Source organism: Heterodontus francisci, chromosome 4 (genome assembly GCF_036365525.1).
Source record: "Heterodontus francisci isolate sHetFra1 chromosome 4, sHetFra1.hap1, whole genome shotgun sequence".
NCBI classification, from domain to species: Eukaryota; Metazoa; Chordata; class Chondrichthyes; order Heterodontiformes; family Heterodontidae; genus Heterodontus; species Heterodontus francisci.
Genome location: NC_090374.1, coordinates 111,294,645 through 111,314,801, shown reverse-complemented (window position 1 = coordinate 111,314,801; position 20,157 = coordinate 111,294,645). Strand labels below are relative to the sequence as shown.

At 39.0% G+C, this 20,157-nt stretch overlaps 2 protein-coding genes across 2 annotated transcripts in view; one reads left to right on the top strand and one right to left on the bottom strand.

Annotated features, from left to right (window-relative positions):
* The window catches only part of LOC137369195 (guanine nucleotide-binding protein subunit alpha-14), a 217,580-nt gene extending 211,024 nt beyond the window's left edge, over nucleotides 1–6,556 (top strand). The window contains exon 7 of the mRNA XM_068029995.1: nucleotides 2,800–6,556. Coding sequence (XP_067886096.1) covers nucleotides 2,800–2,990 — 191 coding nt within the window. The 3' untranslated portion in view covers nucleotides 2,991–6,556. The remainder of the gene's footprint in view (nucleotides 1–2,799) is intronic.
* Nucleotides 6,557–8,003: 1,447 nt separating this feature from the next.
* The window catches only part of vps13a (vacuolar protein sorting 13 homolog A), a 609,759-nt gene continuing 597,605 nt past the window's right edge, over nucleotides 8,004–20,157 (bottom strand). Inside the window, exons 70-72 of the mRNA XM_068029994.1 lie at nucleotides 14,029–14,152; nucleotides 12,663–12,737; nucleotides 8,004–11,475 (exon numbers count right to left, since the gene is read on the bottom strand). Coding sequence (XP_067886095.1) covers nucleotides 11,416–11,475; nucleotides 12,663–12,737; nucleotides 14,029–14,152 — 259 coding nt within the window. The 3' untranslated portion in view covers nucleotides 8,004–11,415. The remainder of the gene's footprint in view (nucleotides 11,476–12,662; nucleotides 12,738–14,028; nucleotides 14,153–20,157) is intronic.

Here is a 20,157-nt window from a genome sequence, read left to right as displayed (position 1 = left end):
GCATCACTGAGTTCCGATTTTGTTGGCTGTACGTCCTGCTCATCTATGACTGGCAGAGACTGGGCTGCATTGAGGGCGGTCTCAGTGCAATCACATCCTTCCTATAGTGTGGTGACCAGAACTGTACACAGCTGTGGCCTAACTAGCATTTTATACAGCTCCATCATAACCTCCCTGCTCTTATATTCTATGCTTCGGCTAATAAAAGCAAGCATCCCATATGCCTTCCTAACCACTTTATCTACCTGTGTTGTTGCCTTCAGTGATCTATGGACAAGTATGCCAAGGTTCCTCTGACCCTCTGTACTTCCTGGGGTCCTACCATCCATTGTATATCCCCTTGCTTTGTTAGTCCTCCCAAAATGCATCACCTCACACTTTTCAGGATTAAATTCCATTTGCCACTGCTCTACCCATCTTACCAGCCCATCTATATCGTCCTGTAATCTAATGCTTTCCTGCTCACTATTTACGACACCACCAATTTTCATGTCATCTGCAAACTTACATATACCTCCTATATTCACGTCTAAATCATTAATGTACACTACAATCAGCAAGGGTCCCAGCACCGATCCCTGCGGTACACCACTGAACACAGGCTTCTACTCGCAAAAACAACCCTCGACCATCGCCCACTGCCTCCTGCCACTAAGCCAATTTTGGATCCAATATGCCAAATTGCCCTGGATCCCATGGGCTCTTACCTTCTTAACCAATCTCCCATGCGGGACCTTATCAGAAGCCTTATTGAAGTCCATGTAGACTACATCAACTGCTTTACCCTCAACTACACATCTAGTCACTTCCTCGAAAAAGTTAATCAAGTTTGTTGGACGCAATCTCCCCCTGACAAAGCCATGCTGACTATCCCTGATTAATCCCAAGTGGAGATGAATCCTGTCCCTCAGAATTTTTTCCAATAGTTTCCCTACCACTGATGTTAGACTCGCTGGCCTGTAATTACCTGGTTTATCCCTGCTACCCTTCTTGAATAATGGTACCACATTTGCTGTCCTCCAGTCCTCTGGTACCTCTCCTGTGGCCAGAGAGGATTTGAAAATTTGTGTCAGAGCCCCTGCTATCTCCTCCCTTGCCTCACATAGCAGCCTGGGATACATCTCATCTGGGCCTGAGGATTTATCCACTTTAAAGTCTGCTAAGACAGCTAATACTTCCTCCCTTTCAAAGCTAATATGTTCGAGTCTATCACAAGCCCCCTCCCTGATCTCTACGCCTACATCGTCCGTCTCCATAGTGAACACAGATGAAAAGTAATTATTTAAAACCTCACCTATGACCTCCGGCTCCACACACAGACTGCCACTTTGGTCCCTAATGGGCCCTACTCTTTCCCTGGTTATCCTCTTGCACTTAATATACTTATAAAACACCTTGGGATTTTCCTTTATCTTGCCCGCAGTGTTTTTTCATGTCCCCCCCCGGCCCTTTCCCCTTTCACTCTCCTAATTACTTTTAAAGTACCCCCTACACTTTCTATACTCCTCTAGGGCCTCCGCTGTTTGCAACGCTTTTGAATCTGCCATAAGCCTCCTTTTTTTCCCTTATCCCATCCTCTATATCCCTTGACATCCAGGGTTCCCTGGACTTGTTGGTCCTACTCTTCACCTTTATGGGAACATGTTGGCCCTGAGCGCTCACTATTTCCATTTTGAATGACTCCCACTGGACTTTCCTACAAGTAGCTGCTCCCAGTCCACTTTGGCCAGATCCTGTTTTATCATATTGAAATCGGCCTTCCCCCAATTCAGTACTTTTATTTCCGGTCTCTCTTTGTCCTTTTCCATAACTACCTTAAATCTTAGAGGATATGGGTTTGGAATTTCAGTTCAGAATAGAATGCTGAGATTGCTTCAGCCTGAGATGGTGGCTGATCAGGGTATGGATTGTTTTGGTGGGGACCAAAGATCTTTGCAGTTTTTAACTGGAGGAAGATTGAGAGATGGTTCCAGTTGAATAATGCCATTCAGCCCGTCTAAATTCATCCAAACAGAAACTTCCTTAATTTCCTTCATTGTAGCGTTGTTATTTTCTAAATGATTCCAGGACTTTTCCTCTGCACTATATCTAGAAGTTTGTTCTATCTGTTGATCACTGTGTGAAGAATTTCCTGATATCTGCTTACTACTTTTACTACTTTGAATCAATGTCCCATTGTCATGCTCTCCCAATTTAATAAGTATATTCTTGATTTACTTTTTACACACTATTAAATATTCAAGATTACCTCACAGATGCCCCTGTTCCAGGTTGAAAAGTCCAATTTCTCCAGTATTTCCTCATAACTTAGATATTTGACACCAGCAATTAACCTTGTGGTTCTTCTCTACTCCAATGCTTGACTGTCTCACTTGTGCCTTGCCAACCAGAACTGGACAAGTTACTCAATGTGCGGTCTGATGGTTACTGTATGTTTCATTATGACTTTCTCTGACTTGTATTGTTTGTACAATGCAGTTCAACATTCTGTTGGCTTTGTTGGCCTTGTTGATTGTTGCTCTACATTAGTTGGGCATGTTTCTTCTTGTATCTAGTAGGATATCTTTGTTTCATTTTCATGCTTAGCTTTTGAATTTGCATTGAGGCAGTAAATGTTGCCAATTTTCTTACCTACATGCAGTACTTTGCATGCGTTTACATTAAATTTTGTATGACATTCTTTTGCCCACGTATGTACTTTATACAACTCATTCTGTAATTTGAGTTACTGCTTGATTCATTAATGCTTCAATAACATGTTTCATAGATTTTGATTAGTGTAATTCCAATGCATTTTAGGTCCTCAACAAGATGCCAAGGCTGCTCGTGATTTCATTTTGAAGACCTATCAAAATCAGAATCCAGACAAAGAAAAGGTCATCTACCCTCACTTCACATGTGCCACAGATACAGAGAATATACGGTTTGTCTTTGCCGCTGTCAAGGACACCATCCTACAATTAAACCTGAAGGAATTTAACCTGGTATAAAGGATAGACTGATAGCAACAACCCACTTCACATCACACTATACTTTTTGTAAAGCTGTATATTTTCACTTGCCAGTTCAAAGTTGTACTTGGTACCTGTAAACTACTTTTACAAACTTGCAACCAGGTTACCAGTTCTACAAAAGAACTTGGTGATGGTACATATACATCACTTCTGGTTACTCATTTGTATTCTGTTCAGAATTTTTCATTCACTTAGAATTCTTCCATTTGCAGAAAAAAAAGTTGTGTTGGCAATATTCAACACATTTCTGAGGGGAGCAAAGGAGTCAAATAGAGTTGTTTATAGCTTTATTAACTACAGTTGTTTAAAAAAGTGCCAGGAAATGGGTCGTATTGAAATGGGCCTAAATATGTTTTCCAAAGGTGATTGTTTTACAATTTTTGTAACAGTAAGAATGCACCCAACTTTAGTTTTACATATCTCACTGTGTCAAAAAATATATTGTGACATTCCTGGAGTCCAGAGGTTTACTGAATGCAACCGATTACCTAAAATAAAAGGTATAAAAATAAAACTTTATTTTATAGTTCCCATTATGACTACTGGCTAGGTTACATTTAGCGTATGAAGGTATTTTAATTATGAATAACCTATTTAAAGAGAGCTCTGTAAATGATCGGTGTACAAAACAAATACTTTGACCTTTTGAGTTTTTCTAGTTTTATCCAATCAATCCATGTTTAGAATCATAGTGTAGATTAAACCTAAGGTGCCAGCAATATTTCAAATGCTAACAACATAAATTATTGCTGCCATGAAAGGCAGTGTACAATGAGCATCTTAAGAATTTTGAATGTAAAATGCTAAATTTAATAAATTTAGACAAAAAGGAAGGTGATTTTAAATGAGTGTTTAGCACAAAAGGGTTAGAATGGTCTTGTTGAACTAGTGTAAAATTTTTTTAATTGAGCCACTAAATGATGAGATTCTCTTTTATATGAAGAGCAATGACAAATGTACAAGCTTAGATTGTGGAAGATTTCAAATCCCTGTCTGTAAGGATGAATGCACCTTCACATACTAAAGAGTTGCAATAGATGGAACTGCTTAATGGGATTTTTTGTTCTACCACCAACATATAGGATTTACACATAGGTACATCAAGTTAAAATGCTTACAAGCCACTGTAAATATGTATCCTATATATATTGCATCTTTTCTAGCTTTGAAAATTATTTATCTTGGCCAAATAGGAATAATTGTTAAAATAATATACCATCAGTAATTGTAAAAGAATGTACAGGCGTTACCACATTTTATGAGAGCTAGATAGATAAAAATCTTACTGTTCTTTGAAATTCGGAGATATAATTTGTAATGCACAATTGTCATTTAATCTCATTTTGATTTTTAAAATTTCCTTCACTGCTATATTTCATAATGAACAGGTATGTTAGAGATTACTGTAATTTTACAGGTTCAACACTGTCCTAACTTTTTATTTGGATTTTTACATTTTATGCAATATGTGGTGAATGTTAAGATACTGTGCCTTTGAATTTGGCCATCAGATGTATAAAGAGGCTTGCTTTTGCTATGTTATCCCATATGAATATGAGAGAAGTGAAGTCAGTCAGTCTGCAGCGTTAGTTTCTTCTGTCTTTAATGCTTTTTTATTATGCTCCTTCATTGAATGAATCAGAGGCCAAGGTGCATGAAAGCTGCAGAATCCTTTGTGGGGCCAATGTAGTCTAGGATTCTAGGTCAAAACAATCAAGTTTGTGCTAGTTTTTTTTTAAATAGAATTCTTCATTTTACAAGATATCTAAATGAAGCCAAATTTAGGGCACCGGGGCCTGAATATTAATGGAGGTGGGTAACGTAGGGGGGCGGGGGTGGAGAAATCTGGGTTTCCTCACATACTGTTCAGTTTTAACTGCACAGTATGCATTATTTGCCCCTGACAAGCTCCCTGCTTAGAAGTCAGCCTGATTGACAGGCTTGGCTTCAAGTGGGGAGCAGGTGGCAGGATCAGATTGGTCAGATCCCTGACCCTGGGGGATGAGGAGGGTGGAACTAATCCCCGAGACCTTTGTATGGAGGGGTGGAGGGCTTCTGATTGGGGAGGAGTTGGGGAGAAGCAGTCCAGCTCCTCCTGGCTCACTAATAGTGCTGTTAACTGCTTACCTTCTTCCTGAGGCTTAGGAAAACTGGTCGCCTAATGTAAAACCTGTAAAGCAGGTTAAATCAGGGGCTGCCAGCCTCATTAAAATATTTAGATTGCCAACCAACATCCAGGGAGCAGGTTGGATGCTTACCCCTTGTCTTGTCTCTATAAAAACCCAGAAGTTTTGGTGGGGGGGGGGGGGGGGGGGGGTGTTGGATTTGGGGTTCAAATTTTTAACACTTTCATCCCACCATCTGCTCCCAACCCACCTGTTTGTATGTGCTCAAACCTCCCCCAGAATAATAGCAGTGTCAGCAGTGAAAACAAAAGTTTCCAAGTTCAATGTGCTGTCAGAACAAAGTTAAACTGAACTAAGGCCAACTCCTGCATCCTTAATGGCACCAAAATTGAATTCAATTAAGGGAGTTATTTATCATAGTTCTTTGTAATAGAAATTAGAATTAAGAGACCTTGTTGGGGGAGGTGGGAGGAGTGCTGTTAGCACAAGGTGACCAGTCCCAATCTTACAAGGAGCAGATAATGCAAGTGTGTCCCACATATAATATAGTATAACAAACTGCTCATTGATGTGAATAACCATTTAAGTCACTACTTTTTTTTTGTACAGTGAAATCTGCATTATCCTTTCTGAAATATATTTCAATACATGTGAAAGAACATAGTATCTTTGAATCTCAAAACCTTATTATTCTACTTGGAGCCTTGTGCCTGGAGTAAACTGACTATTTTCACTGACAACAGAATTCCACAAGTCCTTTTCCTTGGGTGAAAGATGATTGTATGTCTCCCTTGGTGTTTGAGTTCTGGCTCTATTGAATTTGAATTCATACAACTTCACTGGGGTTTGTATTAAATCATTTTGCAATGCATATTTGTGTCAACATGTTATGCTGTGTGTGCTGTGATTGTCAAGAATTCTTTGCACTCAGAAAACCACTCAACTGAAGCAGGAATTTCTAATTTTGCTAGTAAAACTCATTTTACAATCTGGGAATCAAAATTATTTCATTTGGATATATAATTTTATTTTGGCAGATGTAAATTTAAAGTATCGCTTTAAAAGTTGAGCAATGGGTGCAGGGAAAATACTTGCCAAATGCTGTGTTTTCAGAAGGTGCTAAAATAGACAGCAGAAGGATGAAATCTGAAATACATGCAGTTTTAGTATCCTTATTTCAGCTACATGGCATTCAAATATAATTTAGTTCATCTTTTAAAATTAGCCAAATATGTATATTTCACCTTTTAGATTCTATAATTTACAAATGCTAATATCTGACAGACTACAGATTGTTAGGATTCTTTTAAAGTTTTTCACTGGTCAATAATTAACTGATCTGTACTTTGAAGCTAAAGATGTTTCATATTTGATGCTGCTGTTTTAATCTGAAATTAAACACAAACTTGGTTCTTATGTTTCATTTCATCCTTAGCTTTAAGACTTTCCAGCAAAACAATCTGCCAATTATTTGGAAAATAACCATGAAATGAGCTTACTGTTAATTTACAAACTTGTGCTTTGTGACTTCCATAGAAGCAAGACATTGCCTTCTATTTAATTGATGCAATAGAATACATTATTTAAACAGTAAATAATGTATGTAGTTTACAAGCACTATTTTGGGGGAAACAAATTTTTCAAATGGAACCAAGTGTATAATCCTCCACCATTGGATTTTGGAACTGTAGGAAATCCAGTTGTGATCTTGAATGCATATTATACTAGTAAGAAAGAACTGGTAACTAGCAAGTATCAGAAGATATAAAGATCAATGTAAATGTAATTCTGTGGTTTGCTCAAAGAATTTGCTGGTTGGTAAATGAACAAGTATTAGTTAGCACCTGTCCAACTTTCTGGCCGGGTTGTCGTAACAAATTACAGTAGCTTCTCCTGTGATTTTTGAAACTGCACCAAACATAGGACCTTAGTGTCATTCTTGAGGATCTTGCTGCTTGACATCCTCTTCATAATGAGTTGCTTTAAGTGACTTGATTAGGGTCTTTTATCTGTTCTAACAGGGACCTTGCATAAATCCATAAACTCAGGATCAGCTTCTGAGACACACTTGCCTGAGTGAGTGCTGAATCACCTGGAGTAGTGCTATTTATTAACAAAGTGGTGGTTTAATAACCAAATGCATGTGTGTATTTTACTGATGCTGGGGACTGTGTTTAAAAAAAAAAATACATGATTCAGCCAAAATGAAAAACTTTGGGCAATTGATTACTCAAGTGCCATGGCCCTGTTAGCTAGTGAGGATTGGATTTTTGTTTTCTTCACCAACAGCCATTAAGCTATGGCACAAAATGCCTTTTCCAACTAGAAAAGCTGTTGGAACATAGTCTGCCACGTGTTCCCAGTTATTCACATTATTCTAGTCCAAGGACAAATTGAGGATGCAGGTCTCCACTGCAATGATTTTAGGCAGAAAAATGCTGATGACGGAATCTGTTTTAAGTTTCATTTTTCTTGGGTAATGTGATGTGTGAAATAATGTTGAAGAACATAAAAGTGTGTTTTAAAGTGTTTTCTCCAGTATTGAGACAAGAGCATATCCTTCATAGGGTACAGTGGTAAAGGGGTATCGACTTGTAGTTTTAGGGCCTTTGCATAAACTTATTTACTTCCCTCTATTGGCAGAGGGTAGTTTGTTTTTCTCAATGTGGATGAGGTCTCTTCACACCTTAAATGTTACTGGGTGAGGGGAAATTGCTGATTCAAACCAGTGCTTATAAACTTATATCTCAAGTTTCCTATGCTACATAAGTGTGTACCCAACTACACAAAATTATTCAAATACTAATAAAAGGTCATCAATCTGAAACGTTAGTTCTGTTTCACTGTCCATCAGGTCTAAAAGCATCTGCGAACACTTCCAGTATTTCCTGTTTTAAATACAAAAAAATTATGTCTAAAATCCACCACAAATTTGTTTGGACGTTCAAGGACAATTAATTTAATTACACTCAAGGTGCTGTACCATCCACAAAAAGCATTTTCTAAGGGCAGGGTCAGTGTGAATTTTGACATGAGTTCTCCAACTCATTCACTGTAACTTGGCTGGAAGAGTCACCCAAACCCTAAAAAGAATCGGAACAGCATTTACATCCCCCACCCCTGAAGTTATAGTGGCAGAATGGGAGAACCCTGTGGAAATTTGCCCCATAACATCCAGATGTGTTGATGCTTTGTAATTGTCCTGAAGTATTTAATGGCTTAAGCATAATGAACATATACAACATTCCATCACATCAGATGATCATGCAGATTACATTGCAGTATACTATTCAACAATTTGCATTTGTTGTACATGTAACAAAAAATACTGCACTGCAGGCATCCACAGTGCAGTACAAAGTGAAAAAAAAAGCATAGAGCAATGTTAAAACAAAAGAGGCAGCTCTTGACAAATAAAACATTACTGAATTTTTTCAGCTGATGGTTTAAAATTTACTCTGTTACAAATTTGCACTAAGTTTTATCGAGTGTTAGGATGCTAGAGCGAGTATAGGGAAGGTTGACATTTATGCTCCCATAGATTGGATAGTACAAATAAAATAGTTACAGGCCTTTGTTCCTCTTCCTAGTTACAGAATTCACACAAATTGCCCAAATTGACACACCTGCCTCCAGCAAGCTATAGTTCAAAGTTTTTTTTTTGGGGGGGGGGGAGGAGGGTCAATTTTATGTATTTTTTAATTGGTGAGTGTTGACTAATCAAACAAACCAGGTCAAAAAATACAAAAATCCTTCTCTGCATCAGCTCTACCAACACCCTAAAAAATAACCATTTCTGTTTTCAGATAATCATCGACTTTCTATGTAATTTCAGTATTTTGCATTTTTTTTTATCTTGCCATGCAAATAAAGCAAATCTGTAGTTATTTTAACCATCCCTTTTATTAAACTATGCTGAAGCAAATGTGCTAGAACAGTTACAGAAAAGTTGTGTGTATTGCTGCATATTTTCAAGGCCATGACTTGCATAACTATAGTATGAAATACATTGGGCTATGTAGTGTCTTATTAGGAAGCAGCAACATTAGCCAAACATCGATTCATGTAAAATTTCTTTCAAAATAAAGCTAGCAAATTCAATTCATATGCCAATATTATCAAATGAGAGCCTTGTGGTGCACATAATTCTAGTACCAGGTTTATATCCAAATAGGTCTACAAGTTATTACTTATCAATATGCCAACCTATAATTCTATGTTTTGAGTAAAATTTGAATAAGATCCTTTCCTTGAAGGGGTATTAGCAAGATTATGCAAGTGAGGTGGTAGTCAATAATTTTAAGGACTTTAACAATGTGAAATTCAGAAGGCTGTGGAATTTCAAATGATACTAAGATTTTTACCTCTGCTTTTACTCTTTTAGTACTTATGCAGTGAAGGATTTATTGAAAAAAGTCTGCTATATTTCAACATATACTTCATAAGAAATTTGAGAACACAACTATTATTTTTAGTATTAAAATGATTTCCCCCCCTCCAAACCTGCCCTTGAATCTTACCATTTTTCATGGTCAGCTATTCCTTTGGAAGTAAAATGGCATAGTTAGTGCATAAGCTTTAACAACTACCTACAACGCATCTCAATTAAAAAGCACAATATAAATTCTTGTCAGTGAACATAAAGTAAACTTTTCTGACAATATAGTACATCTACATAATAAAACATTTGTTTGTACAAAATTGCATATCAACATTATATTATTAAAAGCAGGAAATTAAAACCAGTTAGCTGTGAGCACGATCAGTTATAAAGTAAAGATTCATTATGGTGAATAGATAGACTAATAATTTGTAGGGTATGATTAAATTCAAATCCTCTTGAACAGTATACATAACACTTATTGTTAAGAGAAAACACTTCTGGATGGATTCAACAACATGTGTATTTCAGGAACGACACTGGTATTGAACAAGTGTAAAATATGTGTGACTTGGAGCATGCAGAGTTTGAAATATCCAGCAGTTAACTTTTTTATTAAAGTTTGTAAATAAAGCCCAGTTGTCAAATCCATCATGATAAAAATCATAAAAGTAGAACCTTTAACCACCACCTCCAAGCCACACACCATCCTGATGTGGAACTATATTGCCATTCCTTCACTGTCACAGGGTCAAAAGGCTGGAACACCCTTCCTAATAGCACTCTAGGTGTACTTACGCCCCAAGGACTGCAGCGGTTCAAGAAGGCAGCTCACCACCACCTTCTCAAGGGCAATTAGGGATGGGCAATAAATGCTGGCCTAGCCAGTGATGCCCACATCCCATGAACAAATTTGAAAAAAAAGTTTGCCTGAATCACTTCGGACCACATAATTGTTTAAATTTCATTGCATTAAGTTTGCATAAAAGTGGATTTGACTGCACATTACTTCAGCACAGAACCTCAAACATCTTGTTACATAACATTTTAATTTACTGATGAGCATGATTAAGTATTTACAAAAATGCACTAGGTTATGTATATTCACATCTACAATGCATAATCAGAATGTGAATCTTTGAAAAGATGTTGGAATATAATTAGAGAGGATCTTGTGCACGTGCTCTACATTTCAACGAGAGAGGGTCTTTTGTATTTGATTAACCACTGTGCTGACATTCTAATTCTTTCCAGTCTGTCAATGCAGTAAACAAAGAAGTGCTTCAGGAAGTGGCTTCCTAATGTTCCAATACACTAATGTGTAATTTTCTTGAAAAAAAAGTGGTTTAAAAAAACCACAAAAAGCAAACTATTTAAAGAAATGTTAAACATCTGGATATTTCAAGTTGACTTGGTGAGTCACTGCACATACCCAAGAGCACTGCAGCAGAGAAAGGTATTGGCACATCTGTATGGCATTTGGTAGAATGGTGCTTTCCATTGGGAAAGCCCTTATTTAGCCATGAGCATTAAACACCATTAGGCCAAATAAAGTTATTCAATACAAGTGAAGTTTCTATTTTACACTATAGTCTAACACCTGCTAAAAATGCAGAACTGCTGAGTCATCACCATTGGAATAGACCAAAAACCAATACAATAGTAGTTTTCATATGGTTGAGATGCAATTTTAAATTTCTATTTAAATTCATTAAAATGAATAGGGTAATTAAAGTATCCATGATTATAAATCAAAACAAATTTAGAATCCCCATACTGGTGAATACATTTCTATAGAGGTATGAAGTTCTGTTCATGTGAATTCATTTAGTAATAGAAAATCCAGTTAGTACACATGATGGTTTTATGAAATTCGTAACACTTCTTGTATCATTCATATCTTTGGATGATCATGTGCTCCATCTTCCAGAAGTTGGAGTTTTGACAGAATCCACTGGGAATACAAAATATGTTATGATATATATTTATTAAAAAATTTAAATTCATGCATATATTTTGTCAATACTATTTGAGCATAAACTGCTGTTACTTTGTTTTCAAATCCCTTCATGGCCTCAACCCTCCCTATCTCTGTAATCTCCCAACACCAGAACCCTCAGATAGCTCTGCTCCTCTAATTTCAGCCTCGTGAACATGCCCAATTTTAATTGTTCCACCATTGGTGGTCAGATCTTCAGCTACCAAGGCCCTAAACACTAGAATTCCCTCCCTAAATCTTTCTACCTCTTTTTCCTCACCACTATTGTGACTTGGAACTATATTGCCATTCCTTCACTGTTGCTGGGTCAAAATCCTGGAATTTTCTCCCTAACAGCACTGTGGGTGTACCTACACCACCCAGACTGCAGCAGTTGAAGGCCACAGCTCACTACCACCACCTTCTCAAGGGCAATTAGGGATGGGCAATAAATGTTGGCCTTGCCAGCAATGCCCACATACCATGAATAAATAAAAACAATATTCTAGCAAATCTCTGCTGTACTGTATTTACGACCTTGACATCCTTCCTATAGTGTGGTACACAAACTCAGACACAATACTCCAGCTGAGGCTTAACCAATGATGTATAAAGGTTTAGTATAACCTTGCTTTTGTACTGCATGCCTCCATTTATAAAACCATGGGTCCTGTATCCTTAAACAACTTATCCCATCACCTTCCATGATTTGTGTATGCTCTCTATCCAGGTCTCTCTATTCTCACATTGCCTTTAAAATTGTAATATTTTAGCTAATATTGCCTCTCCTCATTCTTGCTTCCAAAATGTGAAATAATGACATTACAAAGCTGGCTAACTAAGATTCAATTTGAGGTTATTTATTCACCATCAGAAAATCAGACACTAGGGTAGCTATAGTGTTCCCTTCAGCTTGATAACTCCCAACTTTAAACTCTCAAGATTTAATTGGCACTTGCAGTCAGGTTACACTGTGGAGAGAAGATTCCCAGTTACAGACGAGGCACCAGCGAAAGAGCAGCACAGAAAAAAGCCAAATCGGAAGTGGAGGAAATGGTTGATGTGCTTACAAATCACTGATTTTAATATAGTTTGTTCCTTCAAGAATGAATGAGTAATGATCCAAATGGTGTACAGCTATATTAAACAGGAAGCATCAATACCTTTGCATCATCTTCAGTCTTGAAATTCACAATTTTTCCATATTCTTTTGCATGGAATACAGACTTGACACGTTCCTTTAAGAAAATATAGAGAATGTTAGTTGAGGAAAGTACATCGCTCAATGCAAACTTGCACTTTTTTTTAACCAAATTGCCTATAAAACTTGACAACAATCTACTTATTTAGCACCTTTAACATCATAAAACATCCTAAAGCACTTCATAGGAGTGTAATCAGGCAAAAGTGACACCACCCAAAGGAAATATTGGGATAAACGACTAACAGCTTGCTGAAAGGAGGGGCAGGGAGGGTTGCAGGGTTTGGTTTGGGTGAGGTGGTCGTTGTTTGGGAGAAGCAGCAAGGTTTGGAAAGGTTTAGAGCCTAAACAACTAAAGGTTTCAAGAGTTCTCAGAAGGTTGTAGGGCTGGAGAAGGTTACAGAGGAGGGGGTGGGGGGGGGGGGGGCGGGGCGGGGCCATGGAGAGATTTGATGATGATGCTACGAATTTTAAAATGAAGGCATTGTCCCACCAACAGACATTGTAGGCCAGTGAGCACAAGAGTCGTGGGCAAATGGGACTTGGTGAGATTAAGGCTATGGAGGGTAGAAGATGAGATGCCAGCCAGGAAAGCACTGGAATAGTCACATCTGAAGTCAGCATCCAGATAGATCTGGCAATGACTAACTAAACCACTTGTGTGCCAGAAACATTCAACTCCGTGTCCCTTGGACTTAATGTGAAGATGGGGTCATACCAAGAGAAATGTCCATGGTGGGAGAAAGTAAGGGTTTTCCTGTTTTCCTGGGGACAGGGGCATCAAAGGTAGAGATAATGGTGCGAATTGACAGCTCGGTCGCTGCAAAAGTATTGTGGTGAAGGGAAGGCCTAAGGCTAAACTGATGGGAACTTGAAAGTAACTTGGGGAAAAGTTTTTCCAATAGCAAAGATGAAACTGCATCTTGGGCATTGTAACAGTTACAATATACATGTATTTAATGTGCTATTGAGCCGGGTATAATAATTCAAATTATTCACGATTACTGAAATAGCAGTAATTTTGAGATATGTTCAGAGTTACAGGCCATTAGGAACCATGAATGACTGGATATTTTTAACACTGCTGGAATAGCTGGAGATTATGTCCACAATTACATGTTAAGGCTCTGATGTCAGAGGTTATAGAAACAGACCATTTTTAATGTATTGTTAAAGTTTATTGATGATAGCTACATACATGAAAAACAAAGCATCTTTTTCCAAGATAATGTACATACTTTTTCTTTATCGTGTTTTTTTTTTAAACAGTGTATGTCATCAATAACAATGCAAGTAGAAATAAGGCTGGCTTCCAATCATTCACTTACTTTGGCTTCAATACGCAACCTCCTTCCATCAACAATGAAAGGCTCTTTAGTGAATTCCTCGAAACTGTACTGCCATTCACAGGTTAATTGCCCAAAGGTTCCTTGTGTTACAAATAAGACACCACTGGAAAATTATATTTGATGCATTAAGATTAAAAAAGGGCAGACGATAAATTTTAAGCATTATTAGATTCCAAAAGTTATTTCATTTCATCTTGGTGCAGACTTGAACTGAAGCCTGGAATTTACTTTAAAATTTGATTTGATTTGATTTTAGTGGTGCAATGCATTAATGAATGTACAGGCTGTCTCATACTTAGACTTCCCTCTAGAGCAGGCTGAACTTTGCCTAATTGGGTGACAGGGAGTAATAGGGAATTTAAAAAAAAAACACTATGCTCATACTGCTCTACTGACATGCCCAGAGCACCCAGGTTAATAACTGAAAGCACATCCCCCACCTCTCGGCAGATGAATGCTGCATGCCATTCAAGGTATTTTAAGGGGACTTCTGCCTATAAAAGAGTCACTTGAGAAACAGTAGTGGATACACAGTACAAGCTGTATTGCAATTCCCAGGGTTAGCATATTCATCCTCCCTTCTATTGGATTCCATTACACCACAGTTATAGTTTTGGCTTATGTTAAGATATTTTCCTGGAATTAGTGTCACTGACCACTCCCTGATGTGGACTTCATTGCCTGTGAATCAGAGTATACCTTTATCTGCCCAATATCTTGGCAGAAGCATCAAGACATTGGGATTGAACAAAGAACCCTCTTTCTGGATTACTGGAGTATATCATGTGCAATCCAATGATCACAATTTCAGCTGATGAAAGAATAATCTTTCTACAACACTGCTGCTTAAGCAATAAACCAACAGACACATTTATTTAGCATTAAAGAGGTGAATGAACATGCAGAAGTAGTATATAGTAACTACAAATTTTCCTTAGAATGTCAAGCCAAATATGCCTTGCTTTCTCTGTAGTCAAACAAAAAACTGATCATTGAAATATGGAATCACTGATTTATTGCTGTCCATTTCAACATACTAATCAGCTGCTCCAATATTGCCAAGAAATAGCCCCAACTCTTTTGAATATATCTTGAAGAAAAAGGAATTACAGACTTTATATAAGGAATTAAAGACTATTTCTCTTAAGTACATTAGATACTCAGCCATACAGGTTTACAAATGGTGTCTGCATACATAAATACAGCTGCCATTTTCAATACATCCTTCAAGGTGTCTCTGTCTGCCCCCAACTGGTGTGACAATTTGACCAAATTGAATATAGCAACACCTAAGCAGAAAGAGGTTATTTTTTTTTTAGATTAGCGATACAGCACTGAAACAGGCCCTTCGGCCCACTGAGTCTATGCCGACCATCAACCACCCATTTATACTAATCCTACACTAATCCCATATTCGTACCACATCCCCACCTATCCCTATACTTCCCTACCACCTACCTATACTAGGGACAATTTATACTTGCCAATTTACTTATCAACCTGCAAGTCTTTGGCATGTGGGAGGAAACCGGAGCACCCGGAGGAAACCCACGCAGACACAGGGAGAACTTGCAAACTCCACACACGCAGTACCCAGGATTGAACCCGGGTCGCTGGAGCTGTGAGGCTGCGGTGCTAACCACTGCGCTACTGTAATGTTTCTTACAAATAATGAATCTGAAAGGAACTGTTTATATCTGCAATTGTACTGTACATTTTCTACATTTTTAAAATCAGTTAACAGTACTACCATATGCATTTATATAGTACCTTTAATGCAGTAAAACATCCCAAAACACTTCACAGAAGCAATTAGCAAACAAAATTTGACACTGAGCCACATAAGGAGATAACAGGACAGGTGACCTTGGCTTGGCCAAAAAAGGTAAATTTTAAGATTGTAAAGGAGAGAGAAGTAGCGAGGTGGAGTGTGTAAAGGAGGAAATTCCAGAGATAAGGGCCAAAGTAGCTGAAAACACAGCACCAATGGTGGCGCAAAGAAAATCAGGGATGTGTAAGAGGCCAGAATTGGAGGAGTGCTGAGATAACGAGGTTTATAGGGCTGGAGGAGATTAGAGATATAAGGGGTGAGGCCATGGAGGGATTTGAAAACAGGGATAAGAATTTTAAAATTTAGATGTTGCCAGACCAGAACCCAATGTATGTCAGCAAGCACATGGGCAATGGTTGAAAGTGACTCAATGAGTAATGATATAGGCAGCACAGTTTTGGACAAGCTAAAGTTTAGAGCGGGTGTAAAATGGGAAGATGATAAGGAGAACATTGGAATAGTTAACGCTAAAGATAACAAAGGCAAGGATGAGGGTTTCAGCAATAGACAAGGTGAAGCAGGGGCAGAAATAGGCAATGTTACGGAGGTGGAAGTAGGCAGTCTTGGTGCGGGAGAGGATAGGAAGTCGGAAGCTCAGCTCAGTGTGCATCAGCTGTGGCTCAGTTCGACAGCATCCAATGGTCGTGAAAGGCGCTATATAAATGCAAGTCTTTCTTTCAAGGTCAAACAGGATGCCAAAATTACAAAAAGTCTGCTTCAGCCTCAGTAATCAGGAAGAGGGATAGAGTTGGTGCCGAGGGAACACAGTTTATGGCAGGAATTGAAGACAATGGCTTGGGTCTTGCAACTATTTAATTGAAGAAAATTTCTGCTCATTCAGTACACGATGTTGGATAAGTAGCATGACAAATAAGAAGCAGCAAAAGGGTCGAGAGGGGTGATGGTGAGTTGTTTTTAATATTCGTACATGATATTTGGGCTTTGCTGGCAAAGCCAGCATTTATTGCCCATCCCCAATTGCCACCTTGCTTGAACCATGTGGTTCCGTGCATCCATGTAGTTAGAGGTAGTTCAAATCTTTAGACCCAGGAATGATGAAAGAACAGCAATCTATTTCTAAATAAGGATGGTGTATGACTTGGAGGGGACTGTCCAGGTTGAGGTGTTCTCATGTGCCTGCTGCCCTTGTCCTACATGGTAGAGGTTAGGGGGTTGGAAAATGCTGCTGAAAAAGCCTTGGCGAGTTGCTGCAGTGCATCTTGTAGATGGTAAACACTGCAGCCACGGAGCTCCAGTGGTGGAAGCAGAGAACGTTAAGGTGCTGGATGGAAAGTCAATCAAAAGGGCTGCTCTGTCCTGGATGGTGTCGAGCTTCTCAAGTGTTGTTGGAGCTGCACCCATCCGGTCAATTAGAAAGTATTCCATCACACTCCTGATTTGTGTCTTGTTGATAGTGGAAAGGTTTTGGGGAGTCAGGAGGTTAGTCACTCACCACAGAAAACCCAGCCTCGGATCTGCTCCTGTCCACACTATTTATGTGGCGGGTCCAGTTACGATTTTGGTCAATGGTGACCCCTCCTTCCACCCCCACGCCCCCCCCATTCTCCCACCCAGGATCTTGATGGAGATTTGGCGATGGTAATACTGTTGAATATCAGGGAGAGGTGGTTACACTCTCTTGTTAGAGATGGCCATTGCCTGACACTTATGTGGCACAACTGTTACTTAGAATCATAGAATGGATATACCAGAGGAGGAGGCCATTCAGCCCATCATGTCTGTGCTGGCTCTCTGAAGGAACAATTCACCTAGTGCCACTCCCCTGCCTTCTCTCCATAGCTCTGCACATTCTTCCTTTTCAGATAATAATCCAATTCCCTCTTGAATGCCTCAATTGAACCAGCCTCCATTACACTCTCAGGCATTTCAGATCCTAACCACTCGCTATGAGAAAAAGATTTTCCTCATGTCACCACTGCTTCTTTTGCTAATTACCTTAAATCTGTGCCCTCTGCTTCTCGATCCTTCTACCAATGGGAACAGTTTCTCCCTATCTATTCTGTCCTGACCCCTCATGATTTTGAATACGTCTATCAAATCTCCCCACAACCTTCTCTTCTCCAAGGAAAACAGCCCCAACTTCGTCAATCTCTACCTAACTGAAGTTCTGCATCCCCGGAACCTTTCTTGTGAATCTTTTCTGCACCCTCTCCAATGCCTTCACATCCTTCCTAACACGTGGTGCCCAGAACTGGATGCAATACTCCAGTTGAGGCCAAACCAGTGTTTTATACAAATTTAACATAACTTCCTTGCTTTTGTACTCTATGCCCCTATTGATAAAGCCTAGGATGCTGTATATTTTATTAACCGTTCTCTCAAATTATCCTGCTACCTTCAATGATTTATGCACATATACATACTGGTCTCGTTGCTCCTGCACCCCTTTAGAATTGTACCCTTTATTTTATATTGTCTCTCAATGTTCTTCCTACCAAAATGAATCACTTCATACTTCTCTGCATTAAATTTCATCTGCCACTTCTCCGCCCATTCCACCAACTTGCCTATGTCCTTTTGAAATTCTACACTACCCTCCTCACAGTTCATAATACTTCCAAGTTTGTATCGTCAACTTTCGAAATTCAAAATTGTGCCCTGTACACCAAGGTCTAGGTCATTTATATACATCAGGAAGAGCAGGGGGTCCTAACACCGACTCCTGGGGAACTCTACTATGAACCTTCCTTCAGTCCAAAAAACAACCATTAACCACTACTCTATTTGCTGTCACTCAGCCAATTCTGTTTCCATGTTACTACTGTTCCTTTTATTCCATGAGCTCTAACTTTGCTCACAAGTCTGTTACGTGGCACTTTATCAAATGCCTTTTGGAAGTCCATGTACACTACATGAACTACATTACCCTCATCAATAAACTCCAACAAGTTAGTTAAACATGATTTGTCCTTAACAAATCTGTGCAGGCTTTCCTTAATTAACCTGCATTTGTCCAAGTGACTATTAATTTTGACCCAAATTATTGTTTTTAGAAGCTTCCCCACAAAGGTTAAACTGACTGGCCTGTAGTTGCTGGGCTTATCTTTACACACTTTTTTGAACAAGAGTGTTACATTTACAATTCTCCAGTCCTCTGACACCACCCCTGAATCTATGGAAGATTGGAAAATTGGAAAATTATGGCCAGTGCCTCCACAATTTCCACTCTCTCTTCTTCTCTTTGCCTCTCTTATTTGCTTTCTCACTTCCCCTTTGTACCTTGTATATTCAGTCTGGTTCTCGGTTGTATGAACTACCTGACACCTGTCATAAGCATACTTTTCTTCTTCATCTCAATCTCCACTTAACAGCCCAAGCACGAATGTTGTCCAGGTCTTGCTGCATGCAGGCACGGACTGCGTCTGTATCTGAGGAGTCGCGAATGGTGGTGAACATTGTGCAATCATCAGCGAACATCCCTACTTCTGACCCGATCATGGAGGGAAGCTGAAGATGGTTGGGCCTAGGACAATGCCTGAGGAACTCCTGCAGCAATGTCCTGGGACTGAGCTGATTGGCCTCCAACAACCACAACTACGTTCCTTTGTGCTAGCTGTGACTCTAGCCAGTGGAGAGTATTTCCCGATTTCCATTGACTCCAAATTTTATTAAGGCTCCTTGATACCACACTCGGTCAAATGCTGCCTTAACGTCGAGGCCAGTCAATCTCACCTCTGCTTATAAAATAAAAACAAGAAATGCTGTAAATACTCAGCAGGTCTGGCAGCATCTGTGCAGCGAGAAGCAGAGTTAATGTTTCAGGACAGAGACTCTTCTTCAGAACTGACAAATATTAGAAATGTAAAAGGTTTTAAGCAAGTAAAGCGGGGGTGGGGCAAGAGATAACAAAGGTGAAGGTGTTGATAGGACAGAATCACAGAGAATAACTGACCAGAAGGTCATGGAACAAAGGCAAACGGTATGTTAATGGTGTGCTGAAAGACAAAGCATTAGTACAGAGAGGGTGTGAATGACTGTAAAGCACAGAGCTCTCCAACACAAACATAAAAAAACACATTAAAAAAACCAAAACAGTGGGTAAGCAGTGGAAACAAACTAAACAAACTGAAAAATCTAAAATAAAATAAATTAAAAAGGAACCCGTCATGCTCTGAAATTACTGAACCCAATGTTCAGTCCAACAGGCTGTAGTGTGCCTAATCGGTAAATGAGATGCTGTTCCTCGAGCTTGTGTTGATGTTCATTGGAACACTGCAGCAATCCCAGGACAGAGATGTGAGCATGAGAGCAGAGGG